Source organism: Odontesthes bonariensis, chromosome 3, assembly GCF_027942865.1.
Source record: "Odontesthes bonariensis isolate fOdoBon6 chromosome 3, fOdoBon6.hap1, whole genome shotgun sequence".
Classification (NCBI taxonomy): domain Eukaryota; kingdom Metazoa; phylum Chordata; class Actinopteri; order Atheriniformes; family Atherinopsidae; genus Odontesthes; species Odontesthes bonariensis.
In genome coordinates, this window is record NC_134508.1 from 15,445,657 (window position 1) to 15,465,752 (window position 20,096).

At 39.8% G+C, this 20,096-nt stretch overlaps 2 protein-coding genes across 2 annotated transcripts in view; one reads left to right on the plus strand and one right to left on the minus strand.

Annotated features, from left to right (window-relative positions):
- Positions 1-5,487, plus strand: part of kiaa1328 (KIAA1328 ortholog) — a 12,676-nt gene extending 7,189 nt beyond the window's left edge. The window contains exons 7-8 of the mRNA XM_075459977.1: positions 3,604-3,725; positions 5,053-5,487. Coding sequence (XP_075316092.1) covers positions 3,604-3,725; positions 5,053-5,281 — 351 coding nt within the window. The 3' untranslated portion in view covers positions 5,282-5,487. The remainder of the gene's footprint in view (positions 1-3,603; positions 3,726-5,052) is intronic.
- A 5,220-nt stretch (positions 5,488-10,707) lies between these two features.
- The window catches only part of celf4 (CUGBP, Elav-like family member 4), an 87,642-nt gene continuing 78,253 nt past the window's right edge, over positions 10,708-20,096 (minus strand). Inside the window, exons 5-14 of the mRNA XM_075460496.1 lie at positions 19,892-19,971; positions 19,387-19,527; positions 18,888-19,026; positions 17,406-17,558; positions 16,917-17,027; positions 15,211-15,273; positions 14,763-14,843; positions 13,107-13,250; positions 12,068-12,261; positions 10,708-10,790 (exon numbers count right to left, since the gene is read on the minus strand). Coding sequence (XP_075316611.1) covers positions 12,134-12,261; positions 13,107-13,250; positions 14,763-14,843; positions 15,211-15,273; positions 16,917-17,027; positions 17,406-17,558; positions 18,888-19,026; positions 19,387-19,527; positions 19,892-19,971 — 1,040 coding nt within the window. The 3' untranslated portion in view covers positions 10,708-10,790; positions 12,068-12,133. The remainder of the gene's footprint in view (positions 10,791-12,067; positions 12,262-13,106; positions 13,251-14,762; positions 14,844-15,210; positions 15,274-16,916; positions 17,028-17,405; positions 17,559-18,887; positions 19,027-19,386; positions 19,528-19,891; positions 19,972-20,096) is intronic.

Below are 20,096 nucleotides of genomic sequence, written 5' to 3' on the forward strand. Positions count from 1 at the left end.
TAGAAATTGCACATTTAAGCACCTTAATGAGGCAGTGAAAAGGCATGCATCTGTGCCAGTTTGAAATTGTTCAGTCCCGATAAAAGTCTTGATTTTAAAAGATACTGTTTCCAGACTTATTTATATAGTAACAGGTCACTACTTTTGTAATTGCAGGACAGTTTAATATGTCCTTTTTGTCACTACTTTTGTAATTGCAGGACAGTTTAATATGTCCTTTTTACACTGGTAAAAAAAAAAACCTGTTAACACTCACTAACATCTGGCTCTTGAGTGTTTAATTGGCATTGAGATCTGCGTCAAATGACTCTGCATACACAGGTTTTAATTGGCTCCAGCCCGACTCGGCATCTGTAGGAACACAAGAACTGGCTGTACGTGCTAACAAACTGCCACAGCTTGCAGTACTTTTCACATACAAATGTATACTGACTGTGACATCTCACATGGAGGCTCTGCAACAAAAAAAAAACCAAATGGGTGATTTATTATTTTTTTTAAATTGTTTTAAGCTTTTTCCCTCTACTTTTGTGTGGCGCTAATGTCTGATTTATTTTAGAGCTGTCGTACAGAAGCACAGCCTACAGTATATGTGTAATGTCATCCCCTGTGTTGTCATAGTGACACACATGCTCCGTGGGACTAAGGAAGTGAGGTCAAAACTTTCCAGTTGGCCGCCTTCTCAGAATTTTTGTCTTGTCACAGCTGCAAAAAGCAAAGGTGCTACTCGTAATATTAATTATGGAACAATTCCATCAATTGTCTCCTTTTTGTTATGAAGAAAGTGAAAAGAAGAGCTATGAGAAACCTAAAGGAACTCTGGGCGGCTTCTTAGATTTCTTTTTCTTTTTTTGGTTCAATAACCAAATATCAGAAACCTGTAGCTGTCTATTCAGATCAAGGTGAAGAAAGAGGGAGTGGAAAAACACTGGGGAGATAATTAGCTGTATTTTATCAGTTGTTTATGACTCAAGGTAGTAGGTGTTTTTCCCCTAGTTACAAATGGATATTACCAATTTTGCGACACGTAAAGAATACAAATATGAATTTTGAATGTTGCACCTTCTTTCTTGATCATTTTTGCCACCGTGTTAGTTGCCAAATGAAGACTTTTTTTTTTTTTCTTAATGTCTGAACTTTTTGAGCTGTGAGGAGCTAAATGAAGCTTTTTACAGGGCTAGCTAGTGCTGTGGCCAGCCTGTCAGGACACATGCTGCGTTCCATTAGTCGGCCTAGCAGGGATCCTGCAGCAGGTGTAATTGAACAGACTTGCATGCACACGCTGCTCTCCCTTCTCTCTCTGCCACAGTAATGAGACACAGAAAGCAAGAGAGAGGAGGAGATGTTAAAAGTGTGTCTGAGGGTGAGAGCGTTGGATAAAATGAAAAGTGGGAAGAAAGAAAAGTTGGAGTTCCAACTTCTATTCTTGCTGTAGGTTTGATCTTTTTCTTTTTCTAGTTGATTAGTGATACAGTAGCTCTGACATCAACTCCCCTTGTGTTTTAAAGGATAATTCTCAAGAACACCTCAAATTTAACTACTTAGTCTGAGCTGGTAATCAAGGCTGTGCATGATCCAAGTTTAACTGTGAGCTCTGGCAGATGCCCATTAATTCCAACAGGGGACCCAAGGTATCAGATCTCATTACCATCCATTTTCATCTCTGAAGCCTATTAAAGTTGTTGTTTGCAACACTGAGGGTTTTCTTTTTTATTTATTTTTCTAATCAACTGTAACAATAATCAAATCAGTGGTTTACCAAATTATTTCAGACTTATTTTTGTATGTTTAAAAAAAAAAAAAGACTTTTGCTGTGAATGAGGCTTTATCTTGTATTGGAGTAATCGGATTACTTGTCAGAGCAGTTTGATTACCGCAATGATTTTTTTTTTTTTTTTTTTGTGAAAAAAGTAAGGACAAGTGAATATATATATAGTTCCATAGATGTTATTTTATCATGCATCGTGACAGAATGAACATTATTGAATCTGTATTGAGTGCTTTTTCCTTTTGACAGAAACTCTTTGAACCATAACGAAGATCCAACAACAACACTGTATAAATTGGTTAAGCAACATCAGATAAACAAAGCTTCCCTTTCGTTGAGAAAAGTCTACACTGCTTTAAGATTTTCTTCCCTTCTCTTTCACTCGGCAACACTGTGTCCCTCATGGTCATCGAATCTTAACCAATTCATTCTTGATGTGGAAACTGCAAAACCAAAGCTGGGGTTAACATTCGGTGACCTTCTTAATCCTTTCATGAATTCTGTGCTAGTTAGTAATGAGACAGTTCCAGCACACCCTGCCCATCTCATCTCCATCTATCCTGCTATTGCCCGCCTGCTATTGATTGGTTTGGAAATTGTCATGCGGGATGTATGCAGTGGCCATTATAGGTTTTTTATCTTACTGTTTGGACTGCAAATGAAAAGGGGCACCGGGGCGAGACGGCTATCTTTAATGAAAGAGAGGAGCCAAGTAAGCAGTGAAAGTTATGAGTGAAAAGAAGATGGCAGTTGGTATATGTGGAGGAGTTTTGTGGCCTTACAGAGGTACAATAGAGACAGTATATCGATGCAGTTTTTATTGCATTCAAATTATTATTTTTTTTTTTTACTGAGTTCAAAGCATTTAAGAGATATTTGAAAGTAGAGCAGCACTTACCTTCTGTTTCATTTGGTCTGATACTTTTTTTATTAAAGATTTTTGCATCAAGGTAAATTATAGTTTAAGTTTAATTTCTTTTACATTCCCTATGGGTTCTTAATGTTGTATTGACTGGCACAGAAGATGGAAGTACTTCAGTGTTGGCCATGCAGTGTCTCTAGATGTCTCCCAAACGACCTGCAATTCCTAAGGTCTGAAGCCTTCTTCAACCACAGTAAAGCCTGATTTATAGTCCAAGATGCAACGCAAGCCCTTGCGCGGTTGCAAGCCCCCCCTTGCGTGCTTGCGTGTGTCACCTCAATTTTCTAAACTTCACGCAAGACGCGAGCAGAGCTATAGAGTAGCCACTCTGGACGCGAGCACAAGCCACTATCTACATCACATCCGGCGGCGTGTTCATCTTCCGGTTTCATCCCCTAATAAAAGACCGCTGTTTTCAAACGCCAAGGTAGAAAGCAAAGAAGAAGAAGAAGCATGAATCCCATAGACATAATATATATATTATGTCTATGATGAATCCACTCGAAGAGAGACTTGCCGAAGAGGTCCTGGCGGTGAATTTCCTTTAATCGTAGTAGGCTTGTCATTGAAAAAACCCGCTGCTCCACCTACTGTCCTGGCGGTGAATCGCCACGCAGCACACGCAAGCGCCGGCAAAGCTAAATGAAGCATAAACTCGAGCCATTAACACAAGGGCAAGGGCAAGGGCAAGGGCAAGGGCAGTAAAAAGAAGTATAACTCAGCCTTTAATCAGGCTTAACTCAGCCTTAACTTGTGTTTCTTCCGCTGTTGTCCATTCAGTTTCACTTTATGCATGTAGAAGTAAAATAGGTTTACCAGGACTCTAGTAGCAACACACTTTTATGAAAACTGGACTGGAAAAATGAAGTTCTTTGTGTACTCCTCAGAAATCTATTTGCAATTCTCTCTTTAGTCCTTCTGCAATCGCTGTGCCACCACTCCTCTCTCATCCCACCCACTAACCGTCCCTCTCGCCCCCCCATTCCTGCCCAAACTGTACTCCCACTCCACCCTTGTTATAGATTGTGACCGTTGGTAAGTGATGCATTATTCATTACCAACATGTCGTTTGTTGATGGATGGCTGTTTGAGAGCCCTGTCCGTTAAATAAATCAACAAATAAAAATGCAAATTCTCACATTTCGAGTGAAGCAAACCGGCCAGAGTCCCTCCCCCACATTCCCAGCCTGCCTTCCTCTATCCACGAAGCAGCACTCATTTCCAGTCTCTCTCTTTCATACAAGCTGACTCACACGGATCACTCTCATTCTCTCCATCTTTTCCGCCTTTGCTGTTGACAGGCAGAAGATGAAATGAAGATGACAGATTCACTTATTTGATCTTTAGCCTGTATTTTTTTATTTTCCCTCCCTGCATCAGTTCTAATCCCTTAGTTGACTTAACCTTCATTCACTTTCTGTCCCTTGTGCACAAACATGTACATACATTAGCTCATGTTGCTGAAGCAAAATATATCCTTTAAACTAATGCTGTGTGCTGCCTCAAGTTAGTTTGAAAACATGACATTTTAAAGTCTATAAGTACGTGTGGAAGAACACAAATGTGCCCTGATTGGAAGTTCCACCAGTGTGTCTTGTCTGCCGACCACCCAGCTGCATATCAACAAGTGCATCCCGAAGATCGCCTTTACCTGGGAGAGCTGTGTGCAGAGCCGCGCGATGCAAATCGATGCAGCTTTAAACGAGCAGAGAATTATGTTAGCCACATCAGTCGAGCGTGCTTTAAAGAATTCATGTTTTGTATCTGAAATGGCCGTCGTTCGACTGTGTATACACTGAATAATTTATCAAGCCAGCCAGACTGAGGGATTGAATCTCTATTAGCTTAATCTCCCCCATTTTGGTTTATTTATTTCACAGCACACTCCCTCATTTCTATTCTAGGGGAGAAAGCACCAGCTTCTCTCCCCCTCATTCTCACACACCTGCAAGAAACTGTTTTTTTTTTTTTTTTTTTTTTTTTTTTTTTTGTGGGGGCGCCCCGGTGGTTTCTACTTGTTAACACTGCTTGTTTGGGTTCAGTAGACACTTCAGCAAGAAATATTTTGTTAATACTTGGAATACAAGTTTTCATTTCCAAATGGCCTTCAGCCTTGTCTGTTGGCCCCTTGGATCGCACCATCTCTACTTAACTTTGAGGCCACCTAGTGTAACTACCTTTGTGTGAATTTCTCTACAGTACAAGGATGCTCATTTACCGTATTGCCTCTCTACAGATTTTTACTGGGTTCTTTATAATGAACTTAGCCGGTGCCGATTCAACCTTTGAAACGAGCTGAGATCTTGTGTGCGTGTGTGGATTGATTTAAAAATGACAAAAAAAAATTTTCAATGTTTTTCAGGTCGGACTTTTCTATGGTTGACTTGTTGGATATCTTTTCTCCCGTCTCTGCCCCCGAGCAGTGCAAGCCAGGTGCTCGAAGACCCAAAACATCACGACACAGGTCGACCTTGGCTGCCCCCAAATCAGTGGGCCGACTCCTGCTTACTCCTGGTGGGCCTTATCCTGAGAGCACTCGGCAGGACCTGGAAGAAAGCCGAATACTGGAAGATATTTTCTTTATTTGTTGACAAAGTAGGAGGAGGAATAAGGAAAAAGACAAAGTCGCTTGATTTTCACCAGTCTGATTTTACCTTTTGAAGCGTCTTTTATTTCATTCACTATTGGCCTTCTGAAATTCGAATAAATTTGATCTTGTACGTTGTGCTGATTTTATGGGAAATTTAATTTAATTTTTTTCCCCATTTCGTCACACAAATAAATGCTAATTTATTAAGTACTGGTTCTGTTTGTATTAATAGCTTGCATTACCTCAGGAAAACTTGAGCGCCAGCTGTGCTAATTGCCTCACAATAGCTTGAAAACATAAATGCAAACTGAATCTCATGACTCACAATAGTCTCCTCTGAATCTGACTCAAATGTATTCTGCATAAATCATACAACCGTGGCGAGTCCCAGGAAATAGAGCCGGTTGTTCCACGTTGCACCCAACTCCTTCCGCTGTATTTTGAGGAGCTCTGTGCCTTTGTCAGATGTTGTTTGAATAACAGATATTACCTTCGAAATTAGGCTATTTGTGTCTTCATGATATTGAGAAGTTAATCAATAATTATGACACCACTCAGGATACTTTGTTCTAGACTGTGCTTTATTATTGGGCTAAGCTGAGACGCATCATTCATTTAAAATTACAAAAGAGGAGTCCAGGGGACCAGAGAATGGTGCAGTCTGGAGAGACAGGGGCGGGGGCCTAAAGCGCACTGCCCAATCAGAAGCTCAGCTCATCAGGAACCTGGCAAAGCTTAATATGCAACATTCATTTCCCCACTCCCCATCTGTGCTGAAATTGGGAAATACAGTACATTTCCAGAATACTTTGAAAACCACATGATGTAAAATGGGATTCTAGCAACACTACTGAGCTTTAGAAATAAAAACACACCGACAACAGCACTGAGGAAAATGGATAGGAACTCGGTTTTCTTTTCTTGTGAAATAGTGCAGTCTTGATTGAATTTTGTTCTTGGCAAAACACATCGGTTGAACAAGATCAGAGCTCTGTCGAACACTTAAAATAAAATTGGGAAAATGGGTTTAATTGCCAAAACTGTTGCTTCATGCCACCGATGAATCAGCGATCAACAATAAATCAGTCTCTTACTGCATGTTTTTTAACATTTATCTAAACAGTTGCTTTAACATGAAATGTTTAAGCAGGAATGACCCCTTGTCATAGTGGGAGGTTTCAGAATGAATCAAATGACAATCGAAATTGAAGAAAGACCAATTTGGCATTTTTTTTCCCCAGCAATTTTAACAAAGCGTAGTTGGTTTTTTTTTTTTTTTGTAAAGAACAGAAGGAGTATGAATCTATAATTACAATATACATAAGGCTTAAGTGTTGTACTGCATTGCTGTGTATAGTTTACCAGTGACAGAAAAATTCTGCAATACTTACTGTAACAGCGGTTAAGATGTGGTGTAGTGATACAACCGGGCACTTACAAGCAAGCAGATCAGTGGCAATAGGAGAGCTCAGATCTTGAATCAAGCAGCACACCATAAATAAATGCAACTAAATAAATAAATAAATAAATAGATAAATGATTTAAAATCTGTCTCTGACATCACTTGGTCAATTGGAGCTTTTTTTTGTTTGTTTGTTGGTTTTCTCCATGATCAAAGAAGTGCTGAAGGCCTGGTCCTGCAGACAGGAACAATGGTCATCTGTGGACCACGACAGTAGCCCGTGCATGTCATATAAAAACTATTTGGTCACGTACCAACTCATAGAAAAATAATGCCATGAAAGCATGCTTATCATCTTGACATGACTTCAAAATAAATATTTAAACAAATAAATGAATAGATTATATATGAATGTTTATTTTTTGTTTTATAAAATAATGAGTGTCTAAGCTCTAACTGAGGTCAATGCTCTCCCTGACTGTATTCTGGGTAAATGCCTTGGTCAGGTCCTACAGTTTGTACCGTATCCTAGCGACTATTTTTTATTTATTCATTTATTTTTTTTTGTACCTGGTTTTAATGAGCATTATCACGTTTTCATTCATATATATTTTTTTTTTAAGTATTTAAAGTACTTTATCCAGTCCTTGTAGATAGAAGTAAAAGTCCTATAAAATATGCAAACCTATGTACAGAGGAAAACAGAGCAAAAAAAGAAACAATTTACAGTATATTCATCAGTTTATGTAAATATTTATATATTTATATATATATTTATACTCAAACTTCTGCTCTGTCTCTTGTTGTTTTTGAACCACTTTTCTTTTGACTTTTTCCATGTAAACTTGCAGCTTTAAGTCGGAGCAAATGAAGTTGAGGTGCCTGGCACTCTTGTTCCTACGGTTGTTCTGCTTCGTCTTATTTCCCTTGACATGAAAACATGGGTAAAAGGCATGACTAATTGCTCAAACAAACCGTAAGAAAATCACAAACTGTGTACACTTTTTCTTTCTTTTTTTTTTAACTGCTCTCTGATTAGCAGGGGGCAGTCAAAAAGAACGTACAGTGCGGCGATCATGGATAGGAGACATGTGACATTTAGGTTGATGTTACTGTTGGATAGAAACAGTTCGGAAGGACACGGAAGGGTTTTGCTCTGAGACAGGCGCAGTTGATCACGATGGTCATCTGGCTCGCACTGTATCACAAGTTTAGGAGGTTGTTTTTGTAGTATGTGGCCCACAAACGGAGGCATCCTGGGACGGATAGTGTGGTCTTTAAGCCTTGCTGGATTTGGAAGGTAAATGTTAAATGATTCAAACTGTTAAAAAGGTTACACACAGACGCTGGGGAAATAGCATAATGAGCGGTTTATAGGAAACTTGTAACTGCACACAACAGGAAGCATTGTCTTCAAAAGTGTCATATAGCCTTATAAATATTTATATATATGAATATTCATTGAGTAATCCCCACCAACTCAATATGTGGTGAATGCAGAATCCAATAAATCTTAGTCTGTTGACCTTTTGCAGGTGTATAGTAGGTCTTCATACCATTTTTGGAGAATGTTATGAGAAACTGTATGCCAAAGCAATGTGAAGCCTGCCTCGTTGATACAGCAGTTTAAATGGATAAATGGATTTCCACACTTATTGCTTCATGTTACAGTTTCATCGTAGCTTTGAGTTTACGTTTAATTGTATGGGGACATACAGTATAATAAGGCCATATAACATCTTTTAAAGTATATGCTTCATGCCAAGTATCACCAGCGGAGATTCACACATAAACTGCTTCATAGGAAGATCCAAAAACCCTTTCGCCTTTCTCTGTCCAGTGGGAAGCTAGCTCTGCAACATATTCATCAACATTACACGAGTGTCATATTCACTATAATTATATTGCTCAGTTCAGTAAGCTCAGTCACGTCACTTGTCAAGCTGTGTTATATCTGTTGCAACCCTGAACTCTACCCTTTTTCTTTTTCTTTCACTCCATCCAGCAGAACATAGTCACAGGTGCCCCTGCACACAGCTTTGATAGACAGCACCTGTGCTAACAGGTAATCTAATGCCCACTTTTGTTTGTAGTGTAGTCGTATGTATCTACTTTATTTCTAAATGCCTTTTTTTTTTTTTTTTTTCAAAAGACAACAATGGAACAACAGTGACTGGACGATTTGCTGTATTTGACATGCACTGAAGCTCTCTATGCAGCTGAGAAATGATATGGATCTTGCTGGAGTTTTTTGACATCATAATAGCGCATTGGCTGCTTGCAGTAGTGTGTGTTCGTGTTTTTTTTTTTGTTTCTTTGTTTCTTTCTTTGTTGTCTGAGAGCACAGTGCTGGATGGCAGATTCTGCAGGTGACAAGGCACACCTTGACATGGTGACAGCCCATACGCTACATGCACTTTACTGAATGCAAAAGAGAGCAAGGGTTGTGAGACGTATTCATTTTGGTTCAAGTTTCAAAGAGAAGTTTTTGTGTGTGTGTGCACGCGCGTGTGTGTGTGTGTGTTTGAAGTGTTTACTTGTGTTTGTGTGTGTAAGCTCAAACGATATGCTTGGAATAGAGTCGAAGATAATTGTCCTTTTCCTCTAAGATCGTATAGCCTGATTCTCTTAAAGCCTGCTACTGAGATGTGGCTTTTTGCATTTTGAGATAATATTTACACCATATGTGTTTTCTCACACATGTATCTTTTAGCAACATATTGTGTGTCAGCATATAGTTAATCAGAGATAGGAATGCCTGCAGTTTTGGGAGCTGCCAGATTTGCAATTCCACCCAAGCAGAGCAATGCTTCAAACTCCAGCTAAAATCTACAAAAAAATTACAGCTCAATGTAGTCAGTAGCCGTTCTATATACAGACACACATATATAAAATATGTGCATATAAATACATATAATTGTGATTAATATCTATTATCCATATATACTGTATATATGAATACATTTGCTTGAATGCTCGTTATACATATATATGTACTGCAAATATAAACAAGTTCATATATTTCAAACGTTTCTGATGTTAATTCTATTTATGAGGTTAGGATGTCAAGTTAAAAAAGATAAGGCTGTGATACGGAGCAGCCCCTCCCATGCACTCGCCATCCCTCGCGAGACAAAACAAAAAGGGAAAAAAATAAACATTTTTGAGTAATTGTAAACTAGCGAAGTGAGAGACCCCATTTGGTCGTCGGAAATAGTTTTGCCTGTATTCAAAAAGCATATCAGCAATATATATGTATATATACATGTGTTGTATATATTTGAAATGTACACTTCTTTTAAGTGCAACTCTCCAGCCAGTTAACACTGGCTGAAAAGAGATGCAGTGGTCCGAGTATATTAGAGCTACAAGTCCTCAGCAATAAAAATGTTTGGTCTTTTGGTCCCTAAAACAACTAAGGAATGACAGATAAGACTCCCTGGAGACCGTTGCTATGGCTCTCCTCGGCAACGGTATCCCCTGGAAACGGACAGGCACTCCGAGCTAAAGATGGCCATCCCAAGTCTAAGCCAATTTGTGTCCTGAAAATATCACATTCCCTACTTAAGTTCTCACTCCGAGAAATTGTCCCTCCTTGTTTCAAGTCTTATAAATTGGTCTTCAAAAGTCAACTGTCCAAACCCTTAAACCATCTCACAGAAAGATCTCCTACGGCAATCCACTATTCAGTTTTTAAAAAGTTTTGCTCTTGCTGGATTTTTGACATCCGGTTTCCCTTAAGAGTTCAGGTGGGTTGGTCATTGTAAGTAGGTTTGATATAGTATCTTTTACTTTTTTTTCCTCCTCCCTCAGTTTTCAAGTAAAAGTTTTTGTGGTCCAAAAAAGGTAGCTGTCATTCAAGCAGGGTTTTTGTGGGGGGAAGAGGTGTGTATATGTGTGCAGGAGAAAAGAAGTCCTGGGGCTAACCAGGCTGGTACAAATGCTCTCTGAGTTCTAAAGTTTTAGTACATCCAAAAGGAGGCGTCCTTGATTCGGCCTTCACTCTTTTCTCTTCTCTTTTTCTGAAGCAGCCTCAGTGGTCCAGATGTTGGGTTTGCACTCAGTGGTGGGTAGCAAGTGGTCAACATACGATTCAGCCCAACAAAACCTGAAAAGCACAGAAAAAAATAGGAAATTTCAAAAATGTTTCACGCACATCTACAGTATACGTCCATGATCACCTCGACTAATTATCTCAACAACCATTGTTAAGGACTTCCTTTAGATTTTGTAGTATGCAAAAGTTTGATTTAGGGCTTAGTTTTATAAGAACCTCACTTGAAAAAATAATCTAATGATGTTTTAAGCAAAATAATTTTTGTGTTGTATAATCCAAGAGTGTGACAAAGCATCACGGCTCCACCTCTTGCCTGACAGTGTCTGGGGAGTGGGAATGGGAAATGAATAAATTAATGAAAGTAAAGTTAGGTTTTGTTTCCTGGTTGAATCATTTAACGTGAAGTACAAGTTCAGAAACAAGTTGTTGCAAACACTCTAGAAAATCTTCGGGAAAGAAAAGGTAATTTGAACTGTGATTTTTCCAACATTCTGTTGAAAATGTTTCAATATATCAAAAGGAGCGGTGGTGGCGCATTTCTTGACAAATTCATACGAGATTGCAGTATTCTGCCTGCGGTGATTTGCCATGGGACACTGTGTGGTATGGTTCAGTTAGTTTGTGAGTGGGTGATAAGTTGCCCTTGAATGAAGTCATCAGTGGTGAATGAACGACACAGCCCAAACTCTCCATCACACAGATGAAGGAGGGAGACAAAGAGGAACGGCACAATTACCCGCCTGAGGGGTAATAAATGCCTCCCCCTTGGAAGCACTTCCTTTCCTGTGCGACACACTGAACCATACGCCAATTATCTTTTACCTACAGGGTAAGATGCATGGTCACATACTGTAAAGATGTTCTGCAAATAGAGGAGGCTACGTGTAAATAAATACCTCGACAACTTGGTTTTTGTTAGCCATTAAAACGGAATAATCAATGAAATTTCAAAATTAGATGCATTAGGATGCATTGATTTCCATCCCACAGCAGCATGTTTGTAACAACTTTCAATGTTTTTTTTAACTGATATTATACTGTAAGCTTTCAGGATTAGATATTAGTGAGATTCCTTGCTTTTATGAAAAGATTTTCTGCTTCCAAAAACACTTTTTCATTCTAGGATGCGTGGTCTACTTCACTTACACATGAGTGAATTAGCAGGACTCTGCAGTGAGTGTTGTACAAACGTGACTGACACTGACTTAACAAATGTCACTAATCCTCACAAGCATTTTACAGATGGTCAGGTTGTTATTAGGCGCCTGCCAATGTTTTACGACATGTATGAGAGCTTATGGAAAACACATCAGAGCTGGATGCCTGACCTGTCTTTCCCTGTGCACGATTGGTGCCCCGGCCGCCAGGATGGCAGCGGCTGGCTGGGGCGGGGGCTAATAGGGGCGGTTGGCGTCCTTTGGCCTCTTGAGCTGAACCTTGAGTCTTTTCATGCCGATCTGGAAGCCGTTCATGGATTGGATGGCGGCTTGGGCACTACCGGGGTTATCGAAGCTCACAAACCCTGGGGATAGGCCAAAAGAGAGAGACAGGGAAGATGTTGTTAGATGAGGTAGCATGGACACTTTGGGGTTATGCGGGAATGGAGATGAGGATGAATTTAGAAAGCTGCCCTTTACATGAGATTTCTAAATCTGAAAGAGAAATGAAACAATTTAATTTGCACATATAATTAAAGACAAATTGACATCCACAATACAAGTTAAAAGTTGTATTAATAGTAAAAGTTTAAATGGTGTACAAACATCAGTTTATAGTAGCTTACTGAACTATATACTATACTTCATCATAAATGAAAGATTGCATCTCAAAACATTCATGTTGTGTCATATTATTGAACAGAAGCGAATTTGCTTGCACCTAATGGACTCGCCATTAACTAGTCTTCACCATCCATTCAGAAGTTAGTGCTTTATTTGATCGGCAGCATTGTTCGTGGTGATAATGTGAGACAGTACTTCTGTATCACCATGGCAATATAAGTGTGAGAATAAAACAGCTATACTGACACTGGAAATAAATACTCAAAAGAAGTTTGAACATCAAAGTAAAACAGCTGTAAAGATTGATAGAAAAGTGGAGAAAGTAATTATTCATGTTTTTTTTTTTTATTAGTATTAGCCAGCTTTTACACAACTGCAGAATGATTCCCTAATCTTCTCGTTTTCATTTCGGAGAGGAAAAAGCAAAGAGAGGTTTGAGGGAAAGGGGGTTGTTGACTGTGGTAAAAAAAAAAAAAAAAAAAGAAAAGAAAAAAGCAAGAAAAAAAGAAAACGTGATCAGTGAAAAAAAAAAGAATCATCAAAATAAACAACCAATAATCTTTTGGTCTTGTTCATTTTTACCCACCAAAGCATTTACTTTGGTTTGTCGCCCGATCCACAAACACTTTGGAGGAGATGACATTACCGAAAGGCAGGAACATCTGCATCAGCTCTCCATCCCCAAACTCCTGAGGGAGGTGGTAGATGAACAGGTTGCAGCCCTCTGGTCCTGCATTGAAACAGAGACAGACAGTGGAAGGGGAGACAAATGGAGAGACAGAGTGACAAGAGGAAAGACAGGGGTAAGGTTAAAAAAAAAAAAAACAGGGAGACCACGACAGGAGAATATGTTTAAAGTGCAGCGTAAATAATACAGGATGATAGGATGATGCACTTCTTATAAATGACACCAGAACAAGAGGTGTTGTGATAGGCTGTACAGATGGCAGATATTGCGCCCTGTGGACCTTTTGTTTAACAGGTCATCTTGTTGCCGTTTCACTATCCATTAGGTGTACCCATGCTTTCACACTCTGTTTCCACCTCCATATTTGATAGGAAATCATTTACCAAAAAAGGCCAAAACACACAACAAACAAAGCTGGAAATTAAATGAACTAATAGCATCATTTTTAATCATAGCAATTTCCAAATGTTCTGCAGATACGTGGATAAATCAACTTTTGATTATTCAGTTTTTCAGTGAAAGTATACATTGTGACAGCGTCAATATTTTCTGCAAAAATGAGAAAAATCTTAGTTTATGTCACAAAATATCAGCATTTGCATTTGTGTCCGAGCTTGTTGCACTTCAAGGGAAAATGTACACACTAAAGAAACATTTGCTCAAACCGCACTTGGTCCATCAATCGATTAGGTGACAGAAAAGTTAACGGCAGTGATAACTGATTCCTTTTCAAGCAGACATTCAATCTGTTCATTGCTGCTTTGACTTCTGTGATAGTATATTTTGTGCTCTTCAGATTTCTAACAGAGCAGAGGTCTTTTTCTCTAGACATGCAAAATAAAAGCTTGTGTTTTCAACATAAAATAATTTCCTCTCCTTTGAATTTCGACCAGCTTCACTGATCAAAACAAATGTAACTTTTTAAAACCTATAGAATTAGCATTCAAAAACCCTGTCAGAGTCACTGTCAATAACTACCATTTGTGAAAAGTGACGCTACCATAAATGTGTTTGTGAAAATGCTTTAAAGTCACTTTTGTGAAACAACCTTCTGTCTTTTTCTGGTAAAATGGATAAAAAAAGGTAAGTTTCTGTTTCAAAACTCTTATGTGTTCCTTATGAAATGATAACTGAAGACTTAAAAGGTTGCATCTGTGTTGCAACGGCTCGTGAGTGATTTCCATTGTTTTCTATATTTTCCACAAGAGGGCAGTAAGGTCCCAGACATGAGTCCACTGAGCTTCGGGGGTCATTAAGTTCACAAGCAGGTTTACACTTGACTTTCAAATACTCATTTATATTCCTATTCTTTCATGATTCATTTAATCTTAAACACCTTTCATGTTTGGATAGCACATGGCAAAATAATCATCAAGAAGAGACTTATTTAGCCTTTTTTCCCCTATCTTTTTAAAACTATACTCTGTGTTCATCTACCTGGAAATTATTTTAGATAAGGTTCTTTGATCCAGAAACATATTTAACAACTTGAAATAGACAGCTAACAGAATTAAATATGAGTAAATGTTTGCAGCAGTGTGTGACCGGTGTTACCTTCTCGTTGCTGCTGTGGAATGATGGGTGGAGGGTGCGGGAAAGCTTGGCTGATCTGACCGTATGCAGCGGGGTAGGCTGCTGAGACACACACAAACACACGCGCACACTCCGTATCAGATAACAGTCATGTCTACAGCACACACTCAGATACATACAAACAATGTGATATATGCAGGCTCACAGCAAGCAATCGATCAGATAACAGACAATAGAGTCTACATGTTGCACAAACACACACTGAACACAACACAGAGAATAAAGTGATGCAGTGAGACGGAAACACTGAATGTTACATGATCAAAATTCTTATGTGAACAAAGGAGCGCTTATCTTTATCCTCGCCTTTCTTTCTGTAACCCCCCCATCTCCGTAAGATGCACAAACGCACATCCATGCATATAAGCAGACACACCAATGAGTTCTGCAGTGAGAGTGACAGACAGACCTGCATACTGCTGGACTCCTGTGTAAGCCTGCTGGAGAGGATCAGCTGCAGTGGGACTTTGAGCTGCTTCAACAGAGACACAGAGTGGAGATGAGGAAGAAGGAGGTAGTGGAGGGGAGCACAGATGGATAGAGGTGCGTGTGTGTGTGTGTGTGTGTGTGTGGAGGGAAAGAGGTGAGGCAGAGAGATGGAGGGAGAATGTAGATGGAGGAGAGGGCAGAGGCGAGAGCAATATATAACAAGGGTGAAAGGGAGGAGAGTGAGTGTGAGAAGGACAGAAGAAGAAAAGCAGAAAGGTTAGAGAGCCAAACAGTGCGGAGGAAACTCACTTTGCTTTCAGTGTGTGCAGGCCTTTTAACTTAATGTTCCTCCCAAAGCATTTTAAAAGTCGCTCATTTTATTCTAGAAGAGCAGAAAGGTAAAACTTTGAAGGACCACAGTCAGAACAAAAAAATAACACACGGGTCACTTTCACAACAGGAAAAGGAAAAAAAGAGTTTAGAAACTCGTGCCTATCACTCAAATCCAATGAATTATATTTACTCTTCACATGTGCAACAGACACAGTACACACGACACGACACAGAACACAACTGTTGCTATCACTTCACAAGTCAAAGATCTGAGTTCTTTCTGCACCCTAACACACTTGTATCTACGGTGAATGCCGTGCCACACTTTAGAACTTCACGTCCGTACTTATTATACATGCAAATAAAGTAAACCACTGAGAAAAAAAACATACACAAGTCAATAGTTACGTACACACCAACGACTCCCAATATCAATTGAAAACCAAAGAATTACTGAACACACTGACGAACAGCAACACTGAAAAAACAATCACAAACAGCCAGAAGAAAGGAGGAGAGGCGAGGGCTGAATAAACCTCTGTAAAACTAAAAGTGTGTTAAATCATACTGCAGCACGCCTTTTTAAAACTGTGATTCATCTTTGCCCAGAGCAATTGGGTTGCACCTAGGTCACAGTTTGGGGACATGCGGTGATTAAACTTTTACTTTTTGAGTCGCCACGCTGTGAACCTTGCTGAGTTTGGACACACTCAATCTGTTGCTTCTTAAAAGGGACATTTCTTTTTTCTTTAACTGGCATTGTGTGCAGTACTTATGAATAGTCAGTGTCTTGCCTGTGGTAGGGTAGACAGCAGGTCAGAGCACTCTCGGTTTGACGAGAGGACTAAGGTAAAAGGTACTCAGGAGATGGACACGAAAGAATTAATTTCCTGACAGCTGTCTACTGGGATCACTGTGCGTAAGTGCGTCACATGTAAGTAAATCTTTTCTTAAAGATTTTTAGTTAAAGAAAACTTTTTGAAAATGACTGGCAATTGCTTGCCTTGTGTGTGTGCTTTTTAACATTTTTGCCAATCTCTTTGTGACATTGCTAAAAAATGCTATACAGCAAGTTTAATTCTATTATCATTATTGGAGAATCTGTATTTAGTAAAAGCGACAGCCCCAAGTTGGGTCTGCAGGTATTTATGGTTGCGTATAAAAGTTAATAAATCTGTTATTCAAAATATTTTATTTGCCAAATGCAGCCCTTTTACTACACATTCAAAAACAATACTTTCTCCTTTAGTTTTTGTCAAAGGTTTAAAAATGAATTTGAGATGATCACATATAATTTCACGGTTTTGATCCCAAAGAGAAGTGGGATGAGGGTGGGTGGGGGGAGAGCGCTACCTTCAGAGAGAGAGGAGAGGAAGCAGCCACCCTGAACCCCAAAACAACTCCGCGGAGCCACGCCCAAGCCGTTTTTCTCTGAGTCCTCCCTAAAAACCACCTCCTGCAACACTGGGGAGACAAGAGTGTAAAAAGTAGACATATTTTTCTACCACCTTTTCACAAACAAAACCAATGAGGCACCAGCCATGGCTCATGACACAAGCACATACTCAGGCTCCAGAAGCCCCATAAACACCTTTGCCAGACACTCATCTCCCCGACATGCTCGCTGTCTGTGAGCTGCATTCGTTTGGCCTCAGTCCCCTGAACATGCTTCAAGGCTATTCACGCATTTAAGCCATCATCATGCACGCTTTCCTGTTACAATGGAAATGTGTCTATTTAGCTCCACTGTCATGAAGTCACACTGTATTCATCAAGTGCTTTACATTAGTACTTTTGTTTCTGAGACTCCTTTTGCATGAGTTTCTACATGCCCAGACCTACCAGGGTAATGGTGTATCCCGTTGGTGAAAACAGCTTCTGCAGGTGGCTGCCCGTTGGCCTGGGGGGGCGGCATACCAGTGAAACCATTTACACTGATGGGAGAGGGGATGCTGGTCACTGTGGGGGCGCTGATGCCTGGGGGAGTGCTGCCACCTGCAGTATTGAAAACACAAAATGACAGTAAGCATCCTGCTGCATTTTTCAACAAGACCTTGCGGAAAAGTTTTACTTCGACTGGCCACTTAGTTGCTCTTGCAAAATGTCAAAGGGGCCGGTCCAGTGGGCCAGCGAAGACACTAAATGTCAGGGCTGATTTCTTGTCCCAGAAAGGCCCTTCGGGTTACGCAACAGTCATTAGATCTGATTCTCAGACATTATGTTTGAGAACAGGGAAAGCTGTGTTAATGTCAAACAAGCCACAAATTCTCAGTCTACACAGAAACAAAAATGGACACGATTGATGTGTAAAATAGGCCAATTTAAACTTACTGCACGTTGCGCTTATCTGCGGTATTTTACCACTGCAATGATTCAGTAGGGTCTTTAAGGGCCATTCTATATCAGTCTATAGTTTTTACACGTTACTACTTTATTGGTGCTACAATTAAAACAGACGCCCTTTTTTTTTAGATCAGATTTATTTCTATTTAATTTGACCTCCTTACATATAGACGGCATGAAATAATAATGTTGAAAAAAAAATCCTTTCCATCAGACTACGATCTGACATTTTGTAAGAAATGCAAAATGTGTGATTTTCATTATAATTTTTACATTTTTTAAAAATGTTTTTTTAGAAGGCTGATGAAATTCATAATCCGTTTTGTAAAAATCTGCGCATATTGAAATTTTCTGTGTACAAGTGAAACTGCTTGTGACAGCTGTCATATGCATGATTCATTGTTGTTTCATCAGATAGGCTGTGGCTGTGATATTCACTAATCTAAAAAAAAAGAAAGAGAGAAAAACAGCTGTGCTAAATGAAAAATCATTGCTGTGGACAAGCTGAGACATAATCATAGGCAGAGTTTTCGTGCTAAACTTTAGATTCAGAGAAAGATATAGAATCTGGTTGCACTTGCTCTTAGTCATCACCACCTCTCTTTGTTCACTGTTTAGACATCTAGTACCTTCATTCAGACATGGGGGTTAGTTACACATGACAATGTGCTTAGTTGCAGTCAGATTAATAGAAATCTGTGCATGTATGAAAGGAGCTTTATTTATTGTTTTTCTTCCAGGGACAGTCCTGCAACCAACTATGGGTGGTTCTACCTGATGGCATCTTACTGGAGTGACAAATATCTCTTTAAAATTATGAAAAATAAAATCATAGCGTTGTTTGCGGATCATTAGATAAGTAACTTTTATGTTTCGCTTCAGAAAAGTTTGTAAATGTAAACACTCTCCTGAATGCCACCTCTGTGGTGGATGGCACAAGTCGTCATAGTCCTTTAACCTCTGATCATAAACCGATGTTACCTGACGTGGGGGTCAGCGGTGCTCCCGGGAGACCATTGATGGTGGCCATGTGCTGCATCTGGGCTGCAGCAAAGGCTGCCATAGGACTGAGGTAGCCTCCTTGACCTACAGATGCCATCAATGCTGCCTGCTGCTGCACCTGCAGTTGGAGTAGGAGAAGGGATTGTAAGGTGGGTTGAGAGTAATAAGGCAAGACAGAGAGTACAGTTACTGGGTTAAAAAAAAAAACAGATCAAAGGAAGGAGTTGGGATATAAAGGGAAATGAGGTAAAGCATCAAGACAGGACACAGAGGCTATTAAGGCAGAAACCAGGTACTGACTCCCACAGATTCTCTATTCCTCATACCAAGTTTCTTCTTTTCTTATGAACTTGAAAATTTGACTTCTCTTCTATTGCTGCTCTAGACTTATATGTGAGTTGGGCTTTAGGACTGTATTTAATTTCCATGGCTCATTGCATCAATAACTGTGGATGAAATAACGTTTTGTGGGTCTTGCCTGAGCGTAGGCTCCGTAGGCTCCAAACTGCAGGGCCATAGGGTTGAAGATGCCCATCTGACCAGCCATCTGCTGCATGCGGCGAATGGTGCGCTCCTTATCCGTGTCAGCGAACTTCACCACCAGACTGGATGAGGCACCCTGTACACCCACCCACACATACAGACGCACACAAACACACAAGGCAGTATATATAACTGTGGTTCAATAGATACGTGACATAAGCTTGTATCTACACGCGCACACACATGCTGCACACACACATGCTGCACACACATCCTCTTCTTTATTTCCTGCCAAGGCAATGGCCTCAGAGCTTACAGTTGGTGCTCACTGCTCTGAAAAATTTAGGATGGGTCATTTCTAAAGGACAAATTTCCTCACTGGGATTATTAAAGTATAACTTTACTTTAAGAAGTTAATTAAACGCTGTTTGACTCATCTCTCCGTGTGACTCACCTCTCTCACACACCCACTTTCTCTCTCACAGTTATGGGATACTCACAGGCATTGTCTGGCTGCCGTGTAGTGCACTGATGGCTGCCTGAGCTTCAGCGTGAGAGGAATACTTTACAAATGCACAGCCTAGAGAGAAAGAGGCCAAGAGAAGAGAAATTGTGACAGGGGACAAAGAAAGAGTGAGAGCAAAAGACAAACATTTCTTGTTACAATATAAAAAAAGCTAACTTTACAAGTTTCAAGAGCAATAA